This window comes from Trichosurus vulpecula, chromosome 5 (assembly GCF_011100635.1).
Source record: "Trichosurus vulpecula isolate mTriVul1 chromosome 5, mTriVul1.pri, whole genome shotgun sequence".
NCBI classification, from domain to species: Eukaryota; Metazoa; Chordata; class Mammalia; order Diprotodontia; family Phalangeridae; genus Trichosurus; species Trichosurus vulpecula.
Window position 1 is genome coordinate 78,785,019 of NC_050577.1, and position 19,912 is coordinate 78,804,930.

Below are 19,912 nucleotides of genomic sequence, written 5' to 3' on the forward strand. Positions count from 1 at the left end.
GAGAGAGACAATGCTGAACATTGCAGAGACCACAGAAACCTAAATAAAGCAGGTGGCACCGGAGTCAAGCCTTCAAGGGATAGAGTCATTCTGAAAAGTGAAGATGAAGACAGAGGACGGTAGTCCAAGGATGGGAGGCTAGATTTTGCAGGAGCAAAGAGGCAAGAGACAGCCTGTCAAGCTTGGAGAACAGCTAATTCTCCAGTTTGGCTGGAAAATAAAACTGCCTGGAGAGGAGGTAGGTGACTGAACGCTGCAAAAATATATGCAAGCCAGATTGTGAAAGATCATAAATCCCAGGCTAGAGTAGTTTGTATTTTGTCCTTGGGGCACTGGGGAGCCACAGAAAGTTTTCGGGCAGGGCGGTGACATGGTCAGAGGCTTGAGACTGAGGAAGATCATTTTGACACCTGTGTGATGAGAGAAGGCAGATACTGGAAATAAGGAAGCAAATTAGGGGGCAATTACAATAGTCCAGGTGAATTGGGACGAAGGCTTAATTAAACTAGGATGTGGGCAGTGTGAGTGGAAGGAAGCATACTAGATACCAGAGGAATTGATTAGGTAAAATCAAAGGCACTTGGCAAAATGACTTGATGCGGTCAGAGAGCAAGCAAGAAGGCCCCAGGATGGCATTAAGGTTTAAAACTTGGGTAACTGAGAGGACAGTGCTGTACAGAGGTATAAGGGGAAGAGTACAATTTTGGACGTGTTCAATTTGAGGTGCCAATGGGGTATCTAGGCAGAATGCATTTGGCAACATGGGCTGGCAAGTCAGGAAAGCAATCAGGGCTCAGTAGATTTGGCAGTCATCTACACGGAGATGATAAATGAACCCAAGGGAGCAGATGATCTCACTGAAGAAAGGAGATAATAGCAGCTAACATTTATATTACTTACTATGTGCCAGGCACAGTGCTAAGCATTTTATTATTATCTCTTTTGATTCACACAACAACCCTGGGAGGTACGTGCTAATATCATTCCCATTTTACAGAGAAGGAAACCAAAGAAAACAGATTAAATGCCTTGCCCAGGGTCACACAGTGAGTTAATAAGGGTCTGAGGCTGAATTTGAACTCAGGACTTCTTGAATCCAGGTCTGATCTGCTGCACTGTGTAGAGTCTAGGAAAGAAGTCCGCCTTCATAAATAGTCTATGATATCCTTTACATGGAATCTTACAGTTGGAAAGTCCTTAAGAGGACACTCAATCTATGCGTTTTTATTTCCATCATCATGGCTGGCTTATACAAAGTATCTAATTTTGCTTAGGTGTTCTTGGTGTTCCCCATAGCATCACACATGCAGTTTTCAATAAGTATTAGCTAAATGTTACAGCTCTGCCCCATTCTCTGCCTGACTCTCAGCCACTACCATTCCCATGAGATCAAGTGAGCGATCCCTGTTCCTAATTCAGAAAGGTGTTTAAAGAGAAGTGATGTTTCGAAGGGCTTCAGAGCTCACAACAGAGAGAAGCAATAGGCTTGTTTTCAGGACTCCCATATAGGAGAGTCCAGTGATGGTTCCTGTAAGCCTTCCAGTAACCATGAAACCACCATTGTTGTTGGCTCCCCCTCTCCATGAGCATTCCTTCAACAGGAAACAAAGACAATGAATGAATACAGCCCTTCAGCTTATAGGTCACAGACAGCCTCTGAGGAAGGAATGGGGCACTAGGGTGAGGAAGTTTGGGACAGTGCAGCCAAGTGGCCCAGTAGGTAGAGGGCTGGAGTGAGGATCCTGAATTCAGGAAGACCTAGGTTCAAATCCAGACTTAAGACACTTACTAGCTGTGTGACCTTTAGCAGGTCACTTACCCTCTGTTTGCCTCAATTTCAGCATGCACAAAATGGGATAATAATAGCCTCTACTTATGAGAATGAATCAAATAAGGTAGTGCTTAGCACAGTGCCCAGTACACAGTTAGCACTATATAAGTGTTAGCCATCACTGGCTACTATCATAGTGGAACAAGCACTGGAGGGGTTACCAAGAGACCTGGGTTCTAGGGTTGGCTTTACCACTCAACCTCTTTGGGCCTCATCATCTATAAAAGAGACTAGATGACGTCCAGGTCCCTTCAACACCTATTAAAATGCTTTGGTTTGTTTCCTGTGACACTCACCTGACCTTTAGAAAATCCTTCAAAGCCATTACTGACAGCAAGCATCTTATGACCCTCAATGATGCCCATCCTCACTGCCGAACGGACGGCAGCATTCATCCCTGCAGCAGGAGCACCCACATTCATAACAGCCACATTAAAATTGCTCTGCAATAGAGAAAAGAAATTGGGTTACCAGACTTTCAAGAACATGGTGCAATAACGTTAATATAGTGCTGTAAAGAAAATGCTTTGGACTATTTTCCTCCCCCCACCTTTCTCATGGTTTCTTCCATTCGTTATAATTCTTTTATACAACACAACTAATGTGAAAATATTTTTAATAGGAATGTATATGTAGAGCCTATATCAGATTGCAGGCCACCTTGGGGAGGGAGGGAAGAGGAAAGAGGAGAAAATTTAAAACTTATGGAAGTGAATGTTGAAAACTAAAAATAAATAAATTAACTAATAAAAGAAAATAAAGAAAATGCTTTGGCTGACGTTGGGAGTGACAAAACAAGCTTGGGGGAAAATGAGTGGTGGAATGTGCCAACTTTATACTAGGTCCAGAAAAAAGCTTGTTAGTAGCTATTAAAGAAGGTGGATTAAGCCCAGCTATCTAACATTCTAATATTTCACTAGACCTCTCTGCCCATTTCTGATGGTTTTCTGAAGGATCAATTTCAGAATAACATTCTCGATCATAGCTAACCTCAATTGGGCCAACAACCATCAGCCTTTGGTTAGTTTTTCCAAATGTGAGGAAATGTGCACTACATATAAATAAATAAATGTTTGGCTAGAATTCTATTTTACCTGTATCTTAAAAGAGCTCTTTTCTATTTCCATATTAAGAATAAGCAAAGACTTTAACAATAGTGCTTTCTTTAATCTATCCAACAGCACTTGCCTAATACAGACATTTGCCACAGAGGAAATCCTGCAAACACAAAGAGCTGATAATAGGTTGGTATTGGAAAGCTTCCCAGCATATAGTCGCTTACAGTGTAGTCACAAATGAGTCATCTAACTGATGTGCAAGGTATCAGAGATAGCCAGTAACACAACAATAGCAGAGAAAAGACATTTTTGTCATTAGGAAAAGTTCTTGTTCAGGATTCAGATATATAGCCATATTTATCTTTTAGGCTGTTTCCAGTTTGTACTTTCTTATTGCCTTATCAAGACTTGCACAGTCATAACGCCCCATGACATTCAACGTAATACAATTATGGTGCTGCATGATTCAGCTATCACTGAGTCATGCTTTAGAACAAGGCCTGGTATCCATTATAAAACCATGGAAGTAACCATAATAATTTGCTTTTACAAAGACTTTAAAAATTTATTAGTAAAATATTAGCAATGAGTTACATATTGGTCAATTACAATGTATCTGTCAAAATTTATAACCACTATCATGGATCAATTTTACATGCATGTATCTTACCCTTCTGGGGAGTTTAATGGTATTTACCAAATGTAGCTGAAATGAAATATTCAATGCTGACGAACTTGATCAGCAAAAAGTATAAAAATTTCCTGTTAATGGAAATCTGAGAGCATTTATTCATTCAGTTCCTAAAATGGCACTCTTTACAATGGCCTTACAGAAGATCTCTTCTAATCACTCATTTTTGACAGAATCAGATTTCTAAGAAGTTACTAAAAGTAAAAAAAGACTGCTAAATTAAGCCTGTGTCAACTGTGTGCCTCTGTCTGACTTTTGATAAGCATAATGAACTATGGGTTATATATACAATAACATTTCCTACGTATTGATACAGCTAATGAATGCTTTAATGTATCATAACATAAACCCAATCTGATTACATATTTTTAAATACCGAACTGATTTTTTTTGTATCTCACACAACTGTCTTCAATTTGGCTTAATTCCACAACTAAATAAGAACATGGATAAGAGGATTTTGATTTTTAGGAAAGGAAGGACAGGAGACAAGCATTCTTAAGCGCATTTTTTACTCCAAGCACTGTGCTAAGAGCTTTACAAATACTTTCTCATTTGATCTTCACAACAACCCTGGGAGGTAGGTGCTATTACTATCCCCATTTTACAAATGAGAAAACTGAGGCAGACAGAGGTTGAATGACTTGCCCAAGATCACACAACTATTAAGTATCTGAGGCCAGATTTTCTGACTCCAGGCCCAGCACTCTATCTACTGTACTACACTAATTCATGACAAACAATTTAATATTCTTAAAAACCATCACTTATGTTGCTGTTTCTGTCAGTTTCTATCAAATGGATTCTATCTCAGGAATAATTCCAAGAAGAATTAATTATCCATGGATTCTAGGAATTCTTCCCATATTCAACATCTCATAGCTCCCTTAATGCACGTCTAATGCTGTTGTGTTCTCAGGCTTTCTTCATGGATTGAACTTTGGAAGCTTATGTCATGGAAGGTACGTATCAAGCGTTCCCCCCAAAACATCCTTCAGTACCTTGTCCAAGGAGGGCTCAGTGAGCTACTGTTCTGGCCCAGTGTGGCACTGCACTGCTTGGTTATGATAAAAACTCAGGTATTAACTTGTGAGTGGATTTTTTTTCATGCTACCATGAAGCTACCACAAACCATGGAGCTATTAAGTTATTTGGCTGTCTCTAACTGAAAAATGTCAGTTCTCTGTGCTATCGGGGCTAAGGGAAGGAAGAGGGCGGGAGGTGCTGTTTCTTGCAATGCCTTGATGAAAGGAAAAGGCCTGAAGGAACTCCACTTGTTGGCAAGCTATCCTTATCTTCCATTTATAGGAACCACTTACCTTCCTAGTGTGGAATTTCAAGTGAGAAATAAGATACATCAGGTTAATAGGCACCTAGGTGGTACAGTGGATAGAGCAGTGCACCTAGAGTCAAGACCCTGAGTTCAAATCCGGCCTTGAATGACAACTAGCTGTGTGACCCTGGGCAAGTCACTTAACCTGTTGGCTTCAGTTTCCTCCTCTGTAAAATGTAAAAATTATAGCACATATCTTCCAGAATTGTTGCTGTGATCAAATGAAATAATAATTGTAAAGTGTTTAGCACTGTGCCTGGAACACAGTAAGCACCACATAAATGTGTTAGCTATTGTTATCATCATTATTATGAGATATGGCTCAATGAATAGAGTAGTGAAACAAAGCTATTATTCCTTGGTGAGACTATTTCTATGGACAGAGAGGTGGTACCAAATGGAACTCCAGCACCAAGAAAAAGCATAGACTTCTGCATAGATAAACACTGCAGGTTCAATCCCCATGGCAATGATCATGACTACAAGGTAGGACATCAGATATTGAGCAGAGAGACTATGGCTACAAACACTTGCTTTAAAGTTCAAGAGAAGAGAAATCCTATCAAACAGGTGGGAGAACCCAGAGCTCTCCTTTAATGGGGGCTCTTCACTGTTTTTTATGGCATGAGCCCAGTCAGCAATCTGGTGAAGCAAAGGAATGGGAGATTGAATTGTACATGTATAACCTATAACAGATTGTTTACCACCTTAGAAGAGGAAAGGGGAGGGAGGGGGAAAAATTGGAACTCAAAATCTTATAAAAATGAATGTTGAAAATTGCCTTTACATGTACTTGGAAATAATAAAATGCTATTTACATTAAAAAGAATAAAAGAAAAGAGGGCACCTAACTTCCTGGAGTTGTCAACATTTTCCTTGTAACCCCAAGTGCACAGAGTATTCCCATTCCCAATACAATTCCCATCTAACTCTTTTGAACATGACGATCTTGCCCCTGGCCTTGGTCTCACAGACCACCTACCTTTGGAAGTTCTGCATCTGATTTTTTTTGAGAAAGCATTTTATAGGTGTTCAGGTTGTTCTCGAAGCTCCTAAAATAAAAATAATGGAGAATTCTATTTATCATCTTTTAAAATACTTGAAAGGAAGACCTACCCTCCAGATCACACTAAGGATTTTTCAAACACATTACATCATTGTAGTTAGGTGGTGCGGTGGATAGAGTGCTGGGCCTGGAGTTGGGAAGACTTGAGTTCAAATGCGGCTCAGACACCTACTAGCTAAGTGACCCTGGGCAAGTCACTCACCCTGTTTACCTCAATTTCCTCAACTGTAAAAAGGGGATATTAACAGCGTGTACCTTCCAGAGTTGTTTTGAGGATCAAATGAAATAAAATTTATAAAGTGTTCAGCACAGTACCTGGCACACAGTAGACACTTAATAAATGCTTATCTTCTTTCTCCTCTGACCATCTCTTTACTTATAATAGTAGGTAATAACAGGACAAGTTCTGGGCTTTATTTTTTAGTGGTGGTGTTGTAACTGTTCATTTAAAAAATTCTGTCAAAATACTATGTAGTCAGAATGGGGGAATGAGCAGATAACTATCATGGCAGAAAACATCTAGGAAAATATCCTAAAGTCAGTCTTACAGAACTGTTAGAATCTTTAAGAGGTCACCTAGTCCAACCTCCTGTTAATAGATGATCAAAATAATGGACAAAACCAGCAAATGCCTCATGATCCCCAAATTTGAAAAGACCAAAGTTCTACCTTGTATAAAAAAAAAATTCTCATAGTCCTCTGTATTCTTATGACATACACAGGATTCTCCACAGAGACCTATATACAAATCTAAATGCCCTGCCCTGTCCCCAGCATTGTTCTTACACTATCCAACATTTACAGTAAGATAGCCATAAAAGGCATCTTTAAGTCACTTAGTCGAACCCCCTCACTTTACGAATAAGGAAAGTGATTTGCCTAAGAACATACAAGTATTAAGGGGCAGAGTCAGAATTTGAATCCAAGTCTTCTGACTCCAAAGCTACCCCTAGTTCCACAATCCCAGGTTCTCAATTGGAGTAGCAGATCTTCCACCCTGGTTTGAAGGATCAGGAAACAGCTCATCTTCCAGTTGGCCATAGAGATAAGGGAAGAAGGACAAGATGAAGCAGAGGAGCCAATCAAAACCCAGGGAATGCATTGGAGTACCAGGAGTGGGGAACCTGTGGCCTCAAGGCCACATGTGGCCTTCTAGGTCCTTGGGTGTGACCTTCTGACTGAGTCCAAGTTTTACAGAACAAATCCTTTTATTAAGGAGATTTGTACTGTGAAGTTTGAAATCAGTCAAAGGGCCACACTTGAGGACCTAGAGGGCCACATGTGGCCTTGACGCTACAGGTTTCCCACCCCTGTAACCAGGGACCCCTGTGTTATGGCCTCAAAGAGCTGTGAATGACCCTGCAGTTACATACCAGTGTAGAAGGACTTGGTCAAGCTCAGTCACTGACTGGTACTGACAGCAGCCCTGAGGCAAGAAGTCTGATGCTAAGGGCTCACAGAAAGCAATAATGGTGGCCATGACAGGAGGGGTGTAAGAATAGTCTTTGCAAAGGAAGTAATTTAATGTAATGGTAAAAACAGTATTTGCTCAAGGCTGCCCTCCTCCCATTCTGAGGAAGTCCCTTACAACTACAGCCTCAAAGCCCCACTTGTTTCTCATTTGTCCCATTCATAATCAATTCAAGGGTCTCATTTCCAAAATAGCTGACTATCATCTAATCTCTGTTGGAAGACATCCAGTAATGAGGAACTCACTACCTAACGAGACAACCCATTTCATTTTTAGGCTGCTTTAATTACTAATAACAAGTGTTTTTCACCCAAATTTATGAGGTATAAACTCAGGAAGGACCCTGGCTATGACTCAAGATTTCCTTCTCTTCTACTTTTCATTTACTCCCTATCTCATTACACTTTGGGACTTTTCTAAGCCTCTTCCTTCTACTCAAACCCCCAGTATAACCCCATCCTTCTCACTGTCATACTTAGAGCAGATAACTTAGGCTTCAGTCAAGTTCTCTAAGACTGAGACCATGTGAATAGTGCTCCCTTAAGTCCCCTAGAAATTTCAACAGTATTATCCATTCCCTCCTCCTCCTTCCCTCATTTCTCTTCTTACTATTTGTGCCCTTGATTCCATCCCTAATGATCTGTGTCTTTTGACTCATAAATCCAGTCAATGTTCTTTCCTGAACAAAAATTGATTGCCTATAAGCCCTCACCCTGGCTATACCAGCTCCATAGTCTGGATCCCACAGAACAGCCCCTCTTCCACATGGCCATCTCTCAAGTCCTGGGAGACCTGTCATTCTGCTAGTTTTCAGTTCATCTTCTAAAGCCTTGCAACATGAATCCTATATATCTTAATTTCAGTGTAACTTGGCTTTCAGGAAATTCTTATCATAGACTTCAACTAGTCTTTGTTCGGAAAGTCATTTGTCCCTTTTGACACCAATTTCAAAGCACAGCCATGCGGATTTAATCCCACATAAATCCACAGGGAATGACTATGGGAATGAGACATTTCCTTTCCTGAGAGCCCAGGCCAGGGCCAACATTTGGCTCTTCAAATCAACTCACCTTCCTCGAAGCTTCACAGCCTCATCAAATTGTCTTTTATCCATTGCCTTCTGAACTTCCTGAGTCTTAAAACAAAACAAAACAAAACAAAAACAGTAAAAGCACATTTAAAAATGTCAATGTGTAAGATATTCTCTAAGGTTGCTCATTGGCTAGAGCACCAGGTCTGACGTCAGGAAGACTCATCTTTGTGAGTTCACATACAGCTTCAGACATTTACTAAGCCGTGCAATTCTGGTCAAGTCATCTAACCCTGTATGCTTCAACTTCTTCATCTGGTAAAATGAGCTGGAGAAGGAAGTGCAAACCACTTCAGTATCTTTGCCAAGAAAACCCCAAATGGGGTCCCAAAGAGTTGGACATGTCTGAAGAACAGCAACAACAAGAAAAAAGTTTGCTTCCTTTTTCTCCCCCTTCAGAATGTAATGTAGGCAGATTTGGTGGCCTATATATTAAACATCTGATGTGGCAATATCAGCTTCAGTCCACATGCATGGTCACCATGGCCATGCTGAACCTACATGAATAGATGTAGACACAGTCCATGAGCCCTCTCTTATTATATATGAGGGAGGGATGACATGACAGCTAGCATGAATGACCCTAATGTGACTCCACTGCTACTTTACCTGACTCATAAGGATTCTGAAAAATGTCAAGTGCTATACAAATTGCAGATGAGTATCATTATTACCATTGTCATTTGGCTGCCTTCCCACCCCTGCCCCCAAGGGAGCAGGCAAACAGTGCCACCTGTTTTATTTGTACCTTGGTCATCTAAATGTCACTGGACAAGGATCTGGGCCTAAGATTTAATAGGGAGATGCCACCTGGCTGGATTGCATTTGGAAAACTTTCAGTGAGCTCAAAGTACCCCCTCAAGTTCAATATCCATCATTTTCATATCACTTTCTGCCCAGGGAACTGGCTATATTCAGTCCTACTCAACTCTTGATAATTAAGAAGTGATATTGTAAAGGCACTGTGCCAGGCTATTTATGGAAGGACAGGGACAAGAATTATACCAGATGAGGAGGGATGGAAAGGTTGCACCCTATACCAGCAAAGAGAATGTCCATGTTGCTAAGACCATGGACTCATCCATGTACTGATATAACAGCTCACCTAACAGATTTGGATAGCTCTGAGTGGACTGCTTCAAATATTCTCTGAGATATGTGTTACTGGTCAGATGTCTCCTCTCTTCGAACTCCAATACCACCTAATTTAGTGCCTGATTGTATACTGCTTCATGCTGAGTTCTAATTGTTTTGTATGTGCAAGTCCCAACTCCCCAGCAATATTCTAAAATTCCTTTAGGGCAGAGCCCTTGCATACTTCTTTTATATTCTCTCAGCACCTAGAATGGAACTGGTACTCAGGAAATCCTCACTGACTCATCTACTTGGAAATCCAAAGATGCCAAGAGAAAACTCACTTAAAAAAAACAAAAACAAAACTGAACAACAAACCAGCTAATTTAGATGAAGCAATTAGAGTGTCACACAGATTGTAACTAAGAAGATGAGGATGAAAATAACAAAATTAAAGTGATATTAATCTCTCTAGTTTCACAAAAGAGTAATTAAAAATACTAGGCCTCGATTAGTAAGAATAGTGAATCCTGTGAAGTGGTTGCATTATTTGAATTCACACTGCACATTTCCATTGTGGTGGAACTAATTACCAAATTTTTGATAATTATACCTTATAGTAGTGATTTCGAATACATGCAACCACTTCACAAGACTAATTATTCACACTACTTGGGACCTGGCTATGTTTCACTATGAAACTGCTGTTACTATATATCCTTTAAACCACTAATTATTATCTTGGAGACTTCAATTCACTTTTTGTTCATTCAGTGAATGACAAGGCAGAAAGGCTTCACTCAGGCTGTTGTTTTGTTCAGTTAGTAACAGGCACTGATTGTCACCCATCACCTTCCTAGTCCAAATCAATTAACTGGAACTACCAGTTGGCCGTATCCCAAGAACTTACCAAATGTACACACTCCATCAGGGGCAGACGCACAGCCTGGTTTCCAGACAGAGACACAACACACGCCGGGGTATTTGGTGTGCCCTCAAGAAGGGCTAATACAGCATCCACACCCATTCGACTAGCCTGGAAAGGAAAAAATGTGGTAAGCATGAAACCCAAAGACATCATATTAAAAAAGACATCTGGGAAGAGTCCATTAGTTCCTTCTAATAATAAGGATCTTCAGAAGAGGTCTACAATCTCAAACGCTTATCATTCTCAGGCTATGGGTTCTGGTCATCTCCATGAATAAATGGATCATAGGTACTTGTTCCTGATACAAAATGCCTGCATAGTTGCCCACATTCCACTAGACTTCTCCCCTTTAATTTTTTTAAAAGAGTCTTTTCTTTTATGACAAAGGAGAAAACCTCAATTATGTGTTAATGGCCTTTAACGCCTCTCTAAAACCTGCTAGTTTAGATTTTAGCAAGAAGGGTAGGCCTCGCTCAGGATTCCTGATATTGAGGAAAATAAAGCAAGTCCATGAAACCATAAATCCTCAATCTAGATAAATTCTCTTGTCCTGCCTTTCATCTCTTAACAAGCCCTTAGTTGCCCCTTTATAGTTCTGCCTTCTGGCCTCCATTCTCCCTGGTACCCAAGCTATTGCAGTAATAGGTTAGAAGGCCTCTTAGTACTCTTTAGGCTCTTTAGGTCTGATTTACTTCTCTTAAGCTGGCTAGTCTCAAGCTGACTTTAAAATAAGCACAAGTAGCCATTAATGTCTCAGATGATGGAGCTCCTAACCTGACCAGAAATGGAATATTCTGCACTTTGCCAAATGGTCCTATCAGGGAACTCATCCTAAAATGTCAGCCAGTATATCTACTATTTAATAAGTTGAGGTCTGGTTCCTTTAAATATCCCAAAATAGACTCTTTTCTTGGAGAGATGCCAAATAAAAAGGGGTGATTACTCCTACAAACTTACCAGAATCCTGTCGAAAGCAGAAGGAGTTCCTCCTCTTTGGACGTGTCCAAGGATTGTCACACGAGTATCATATCCCAGTTGTTTAACTACAAGCTACAGAAAAATTCATTATATTAATGAAGAAAAACAACATTGCAACAGGGAGTTGTGTTATTGAATAACATATAAATAACATAATAGTAATGTGTAGCAATGAATAACAAGATTAATGTGTAGTAATAAACATACTTCACATCTTAACTCAAGGAAATGTGTTTTTTTCTAAACTCTCTTTTTTCTGGATATGATTACGGAAAGTTGAATCTCTAGTTTTCACCCTCTGAAGATGCTGAACTAAAAACCTATTCAAAATTATTCTTAAAAAAATTTGTTGCCTAAGAAGGTTAAAAAAACCCCAGTTACATATTAAAAAAAGTTCAGCAGTTTATATTAAATTATTCACAGCCAAAATGAGAATTAAGAAAGAGGCTTTGGGAATTTTCTTTTAATCATCTAAATTGCCTCACATTTTAAAAGCTATGTATGAAACGGTATGTTATAAGGAGCATGACATTCAATGAGGACAAGGCTTGACATCAGAGACTTAATTTTGAATCCTAGCTCTGATATTTATTAGATATGTGACCTGGAGCAAATAAGTCACTTAATCTCCATGGCCCTCAGTGCTATAGGATTTGTCTTCTAAATCATAGATGCTGATGAAATCAGAGACCCGTATTTACTTATGAGGCAGCACGGAACAACTGAATCATCCCTGTACCAGAAGTCAGGAGACCCCAGTTCTAGTTCCTAAAATCTGCTACCAACTAGATGAGCGACCTTGCACAAAGGACACCATTCCAGTTTCCTCAATTGTGAAAGGAAGAGACTAAACTAGTTCTGCGCTTGGTTCTTTCCAGCTCTCACAGTTTGTGATTGCAGAGTACACAGGTGCCTCAAATACAATGGAATCGGATAGGAAAACAAAGCAAAACTTTTAAAAATGTCTTTGAGCTTTATGTAAAAAGATATTTTTTCTGGGTGTGTCAGATGTTGGAATCAAGTATCACTTCCTGGAAATATTGGTAAATGTCCTTCAAATTTAGAATGTTCATGAGTAAGGACCCAATTTATAACAGCACAACTTATGTTAAAAATAAAGTAGGTGCTTAGTAAATAAATACCTGTTGATTGTTTATATCACCAACAAAATCAATGGAGGTACAAGGGACTTGAACAGTGAAGGTAGTTTTGAGGCTGAAGCCCAGATCCTCCCTTGTGCCCCACCCTGTCCTAGACTTTGCTTGTGCTTCTCAACTACTGCTTCCTTCAGGGAGCTCTGCAATAACAGCAGTCCTTTGGGATGAGCTAAGAAGCCTCCGGGGAGGCATGTTGGTGCTGATAGATGTGTGGTACTAGCCAGGGCAGACCAACAAAAAAGCCTAGTGTTGTTGGTTCCTTCTTCAGAGTTGCAAATAACATGGTGATTCACTTTCAAGATGGCTTTATTCCCAGACAAACCTCTCAGTTGGTGCTCCAGGCTAGAAGGTATCCAGGCAAAAGAGAACACCAAAGTGTTCCAGCAATACAATTCAATCCCACAAGCTCCTCTTTTGTCCCTGACAAATACTAATTGTGTGACCTTGGGTGCATTAGAGGGCAGTGCCTAGACCTCAAGTGCACTAAGATTTAGGCAACTTTCAGACTAAGTTGCAGAGAAGGAGCTGACCTACACTGGTAGGGGAAGGCTTCTCATCTGGGAGTTCCCTATAGCAGTGTAATCATAGGTCTGGTCCTTATCTGTAAAATGGGGTTAGCAACAGTACCTATTTCACAGGGTCGTTGTGAAGGTCAAATGTGATTTTTTAAAAAATGAAAGTGATTTGTAAGCCTTAAAGAGCTATATAAATGTGAACTATCATCCCTATCTCTACCCCTACATGGCAGGCACTATGCTGACCACTGGGGGTGCTGGGATAAAACAAAGTCACTGGTGCTTTAAAAAGAATAATCTCTGATATTAAAATTAAAATTATTCCTCAGGTGGAAATTCTAGTTATAAGGAAGAACATTACACTCTGATGAGCACCTACCTTTATTCTTAACATGCACTGTTCTGCTGTTATAAATTAGATGCCTCTTATCACCATTGGAAGGTGCTATTTTTGTGAGGGTTTACAAAAATAAATATGCATATCGCTAATTTCTCAGAAGCATTACAGTAAAGGCCAGCAACTTACATCCTTAACATGCTCAGAAGAAATAGGTTTATTATGGATATCAATCGCTCCTTCTGCAACAATTATGATGTTCAGCCTCTTCTTGCGGGCACGGTTCTACGGGAAAAGAAAATCAGTATTTTTCAAAGACCTGAACTATCAATTCCCCTGTTCCACCATTCTAATCCAAATTCAATCAACTCCTCTCCTAATAAAAGAACTGCTTCTTCCTTTCCCTGCTCCTTCCTCCCTTTGGACTGCAGAGAATAACCAGTCACTTGTTGGGTTTCCTATGGCACCATTCTATGTATGTTAGGGGTCTGAAGAATCTTTGTGGACCAAGCAGAGGTAAAAAATTTCTAGGACTGGAGGCAGATTGGAGATGATCAGGGCCTCACAGTGCTTTTCTCAAGTTGTGTTTTTTATTGTGCTGTTTTGGGGAGAAAATTGCAGAAGGACACCACTGTTCACCCACTCATCCACTTAACCTTTTCTTTACCTGCCCTCCATTTAAATCGTTTGCTATAGCTATTTTCTGCAGGTGGGACAGGTAGGTGGTACAGTGGATGGCCTAGAGCTAGGAGAACCATGAAGCCCTGAGTTCAAATCCAACCACAGACACTTCCAAGCTGTGTGACCCTGGGAAAGCCACTTAACCTTGTTTGTCTCAGTTTCCTCATCTATAAAATGAGATGGAAAAGGAAATGGCAAACCACTCCAATATCTTTGCCAAGAAAACCCCACTTGGGGTCATGAAGAGTCAGATACGACTGAAATGACTGAACAAAAATTTCCTCTAAAATCTCTCCAACAACCATCTTCTCTTTTTTATTCCCACTGATATCACCTTTGTTCAAGACTTTTCTTCTCACCTGGACTACTAAAAGTTTCCTTGCTCCTCTCCCCACCTCATTCTGGTTTCTTCCTTCTCCAACCCAATCTACACACTGCTCCTATCTCCTTTAAGATAGCTCTGTTCCAATCATCTTGATGCCAAAAATCTTTCAGTGGCTCTCCACTGCCCAACAAAACTTCTTAGCATTGTGTTCAGGGGCATCCATCTGCTTTTTCAGCCTTATTAACCTAAACACATCTATATCCATGGCCTGCCTAACTGGACTACTTTCTATTTCCCAAAGATGACATGAATTTTCTTCTGCTATAACATCTTTGTTCACGCTTTTCCTTATGCCTGGGGATACCCCCTGCCCCTCATTACTACCAGTCAATATCCTATCAAGTCTTAAGTATAGCATCTCCTTTATGAAACCATAAAGAAATTGGATTCCTCCTCTAGAATGGGATTTCTCTTTTCTCCAAACACCCTGAGCACCATTACGTCCTTCTCTTATGGGACTTAACAGTATTCTAGTTTGTAGAACAGTTAATCTCTACCCTAGTCTTATCTCCTCTTTTCCTCCCTTTAAATCATAAAATGTTTGATTCTAGTTTATATTCACCTTGATCTCTTTCCTGAGAAATACTTAACACAGTGGTTTGTTATACACATGGCAGGCGTTCAAGTTATGCTTGTTGAATGTGTTTATGTTCAATAGGAAGAACCATGTTGTCAAACTCTGCCATTTACATCCTTTCAATTCAAACAACAAATATTTCTAGAGTGAATTATGTATAAGACACTCTAGGATGTCTTGAGAGATATAAAGAACCAGCCCTTAAGGACCTTAAAATCTAATGTAAAGATAAAACAAGCATGCCAACACACACACACACACACACACACACACATACACACACACACGTACTGAGTCTCAAAACTGTTTTTCTCATAAAATACTATGTTAATATTAGTCTTAGTAATGTCATGCCAGCTACTGATGAGGGCAGGGAATTTAAAATGTAGTCTATAAAAATCTACTTGTAGTCATAGCTAGAGCAGAAATTATACAAACATTCAAATTTAAACCTTGGGAGCATTTCCAGATTGTAAATGTACTAATTAAATCAAGCATGCATGATTCTAAGGAAAATCAAAACAACTGCAGATCACAGGGCAGAATTCTACAGGAATACACATTGTGTTTGAGCTGAATAATAGCCTCTCCCAACCCCCCTGCCAACACACACACACACACACACACACACACACACACACGCATCCAAAATAGAAAGAGAAATTTATTCTTTCAAAAAAATTAAGTAAACTCTGTACTTGGGAAAATTAAGTCTGATACAAAATTATATTGTTATGTCATGTCATGTCATAAAGTGTCTCAAGGCTAGGACTTAACAAGCGAAAGACCTATAGAACTGGTGATATACATTTCAGTCTTTTGATAGTGAACTCACTAAAGATACACACTTCTGCTCTCCTTTTGCAAATCTCTTTAGTAGTCAGTATGTTTATAAAACAAGTGCTTTAATAAAGTATAAAAATATTTTAAAATAAAGAACAAGTAAGGAATAACAGGCAACTAATGCACATATTATGTTTCTGTTCTCAGAAGTACATTGGGTTTAGTCTTTAATTAGATCCATTAACACAGGAAAGTATTTTTTAATCTCCTGCTAGACATCTTGGTTTAACAAATATTCTGGAAAACAACACTTTCATGTCACAAAAGGGAGGAAAGATATTCTACCGAGTAATTAATGAGAAGCCAATAAAACTGAAAGCAAGATTAACCATAATGAAAAACATAGTTAATGGATAGATACCATTTTCCATGTAACACTAAAGAGCAATTAGGATATGAGAACAGAATACAAGCCCACTCTGGCTAGGATACTTAGTGATATGTCAAGCTAATGGAGAGCCAAATGGATTTTCAGGCAAAATCAGGTTTCACAAGCCCTGAACCCACAGGCCAGGCACATTACCTAGCCTAAGTGAATTACTGGTTCTTCTGGGGAAAAGGGAATGTTTTTTCTATTTCATTATAGCAAGTACCACTCAAACACACGAACATTTGAAGACAAAATATACAGTAAGTGGCATTAAAATGATCTATCACCTCTGATAGTTTAACGCACAGTTGCTTCTCCCAGCCTTCTTCTGGTGGGTATTCAGGAATAAACACCCAATCTGCACCACAAGCCAGGGCACTTACAAGAGCTAGATACCTATTCAGGAAATATCAAAAGGCAGACATTACACTTTGTAGGTGACATCGCACTGGACTGAGAATTGAAGAGGAAGAAAAGAGCAGATTGGACAGCATTTGGGAAAACTCCACTTATATACCTTTGCTTTATATGGGGCAGGGTGGGGGGGGAAGGGGAGGGAGACGACTCCCAAACCATCTTTCTCCATCAGTCTTCTTTTCCTAAGATGCTAAGTGGCTGTGAATCACAGAAAACCGCAATCCCCAGAGAGTTGAAATTGCAACTGATTCAATAGTCATGGAAAGACAGATAGTAGGCCTAAGTAGTTAGGTCCACACTGCATTCTAGACTCAGAATTTCAGAGACCTCAAAGGCAGCTAGTCCAAGCTACAACTAAAGAAAGATCTATTTGATGTTATACCCAATAAGGGGTCATCCACCCAGCCTCTACCTAAAGACTTAAAATGAAGAAGAACTCGCTACTTCTTGAGACAAACCTATTTCGTTTTTAGACAGCTCTCACTGTCGCTAAATTTTTCTCCAAATTATCATTGATGTTGCATACAGGAAATAACATAAAAAGTATCATTTAGGAACTGAGTAATCAGAAAAGGAAGGCTTGTCATATATTGAGGGTGAGGGATAACACATGGACAGCCCAAGCATTGCACTGGTACCCAGAGAATGTCCCAAGACCTAGATTCAGGCCTCAGGCACATTGGGCAGAGTACTTAGGGAGGATCTAAGAGAAGACTTGGACAAAAACTACACAGGATGAGGTGTGGGTGGGACTTGATCTGCTCTGATGGAAGAAACACCAACTTCACCAGGATCAGAGATACTGGGAAGTAAGTATACATTGGGCACTAATAGCAACAGAGTGGTATTATGGGAAGTACACTCAGACAAGATTCAAGAGTCCTGGATTCTAGTCCTGGGTCTTCCAACAATTAAAAGTGTGCCACTTCATATATCTGGGGCTCAGTTTTTTCAACTATAAAATGAGGGGGTTTAGACATGGTGATCTCCAATGTCTCTAAAGCATATTATTTTCTAAACACATACCCACAGTGTCTTCCCATAACCTCCAGAACAAAGGTCCTCTGGTGACTGTAAGACAAAAAAATAGAGAAAAGAAATATAATTAACCTTAACAGTGGCATGAATGCCAAACAGAAAGGTACAGGAATAAGTCAATGGGCTTAAAGAATATAATTCTACAACCACTAGAGGTATGTAAACTGGCCACATAAAGCATTTTCTACAGATGCAAATCTGAGTTTATTCAAGTAGATGCTTCAAAGTACCTGGTATGAAGTAGTCTCTTATGTTATTAAAAAAATACTATTTTTCAAAACATATACTTTCAAAACATTACTTTTCCATTTTAAAAACACATTTACAGGATGTGAGATTTTAAAATTGGCTCTATAAAACTTTCTTATAGTTATTTCAGGGGAGTGAACAAACTTGTATAAACAGACTTATTTCTAATATAAAGACCCATTAATTGGACATATTCTCACTAAAGGAACCCAGAAGTAGGGTGCCTAGGTGGCTGTGAAAATAGAAGAAAATCCTGGTAAAATTCTCTTAAAAAGGGAGGCTTAGGGACTAAGGAGAAAAGGGAAAATCAATAAATAAATCACAGGCCCATTTTTCTTACTCTCATACTTTCAAACACTCAAGTTGTTACCCGGATATCGTGAATCCTGAGCTATTTAGATGCTCCCTTCGTGACCTGGCATTCCAGTTTGCTTAAGCATGTTTTGCCAGCATTCAAATCTAGGCAGTTACTTTGCCCATTTCTGTTCTCCCTGCTCATTTCTTTCTAATGTTTTACCTCTGGGCAGTGGTCATGATGGCATCCACGACTTCAATGATCCTGTGCAAAGCAGAGTCGGTACCAATTGTCATATCCGTCCCACAGAAGTCATTGTCTATAGAGCCCACCATCCCCACAATGTTGAGGTAGGCATATTTCTTCACGGCTTCTTTATCAATTTTACCTGTTTAAAAATATTGACAGTGTTCATGGTGACCACTATTGGATGTTCCAGGATCAACACGATGTTTAAAGAAAAATAATCTTGTGTAAGAAATGATTTACCCATTTTCATTATCTCCTCATCCTCACAAATTTTTGGAATAATTGCTCAAGAATTTAGAGAAAAAAGGCTTGACAAAGACAAAAAAAATTTTTCACAGGATTGGCAGCTCTTCAGACTGGTATAATAAAAAGAACAGAACTTGGCATTGAAAGAACTGATTTCAAATCCTGGTTCCAACTCTTACCATTTTTGTGTGAGCAAACTACTACTTGCACACTAGCTCCCTCATAAAATTGTTGTAAGGCAAGCACCGTGTAAGCTTCAACATGCTGTAGATATTTGAGTTATTATTATTGGTGTCCTTGAAGTTCAGCTAATGCAGAAACAGCATTGGCAACACTTTAAATATGCCTGTATTATATGTCTTTTACTCTTGACATTCCTGGCCCTGTTCTTGACTTTCTGGACTTTAAGAGCATGTCCTCTTTTCAGTTCCCTTTTGTGTGTATGTTCCTCTCTTAGAGTATAAGCTCATTGAGGGCAAGGATTGTTCTCCTTTCTTGTATTTATATCCCCAGTGCTTAGTACTCCCTCCCTCCCTTTCTTCTTTCTTAATATCAAAAGTCCAATAACATTCGGAGATCTGTCTTAGAAAATGGGAGTTATAGACTAATGAGATAGAAGTATTTCCTAGGCACTCGCCTACATAAGCACTGGCTGAAATGATAAAGACTAGCTGAGGTTAGAAATATGTGGTGGCTTATTTCCTTATTTTCGTGACTAAGGGGCTCTAATGTGCCTCTTAATAGGAGTACAGGCAGGAGGGACAAGCCAAACTTTGTCATAAGGGACAACTCTGGGAGTAGGAGAGGAAAGAGGGGATAGAGAGACATTTATAAGTGATTGTGTTTGTGTATCTGTTTTATAAAAGACGATAAACAAAACATTAAAAAATGGAAAAGATGGGGCAGCTAGGTGGTACAGTGAGTAGAGCACCGACCCTGGAGTCAGGAGGACCTGGGTTCAAATCTGACCTCAGACACTTGACATATTTACTAGCTGTGTGACCTTGCGCAAGTCACTTAACCACAATTACCC

At 39.6% G+C, this 19,912-nt stretch overlaps 1 protein-coding gene across 2 annotated transcripts in view; it reads right to left on the bottom strand.

Moving 5' to 3' along the window:
- Positions 1–19,912, bottom strand: part of LOC118851510 (phosphofructokinase, platelet) — an 87,685-nt gene that overhangs the window by 35,893 nt on the left and 31,880 nt on the right. For both annotated transcript variants that reach the window (XM_036760978.1, XM_036760977.1), the window contains exons 5-13: positions 18,607–18,772; positions 17,829–17,873; positions 16,673–16,781; positions 13,719–13,814; positions 11,500–11,592; positions 10,525–10,650; positions 8,521–8,585; positions 5,896–5,965; positions 2,128–2,274 (exon numbers count right to left, since the gene is read on the bottom strand). In XM_036760978.1, the coding sequence (XP_036616873.1) occupies positions 2,128–2,274; positions 5,896–5,965; positions 8,521–8,585; positions 10,525–10,650; positions 11,500–11,592; positions 13,719–13,814; positions 16,673–16,781; positions 17,829–17,873; positions 18,607–18,772 (917 nt within the window). The remainder of the gene's footprint in view (positions 1–2,127; positions 2,275–5,895; positions 5,966–8,520; positions 8,586–10,524; positions 10,651–11,499; positions 11,593–13,718; positions 13,815–16,672; positions 16,782–17,828; positions 17,874–18,606; positions 18,773–19,912) is intronic.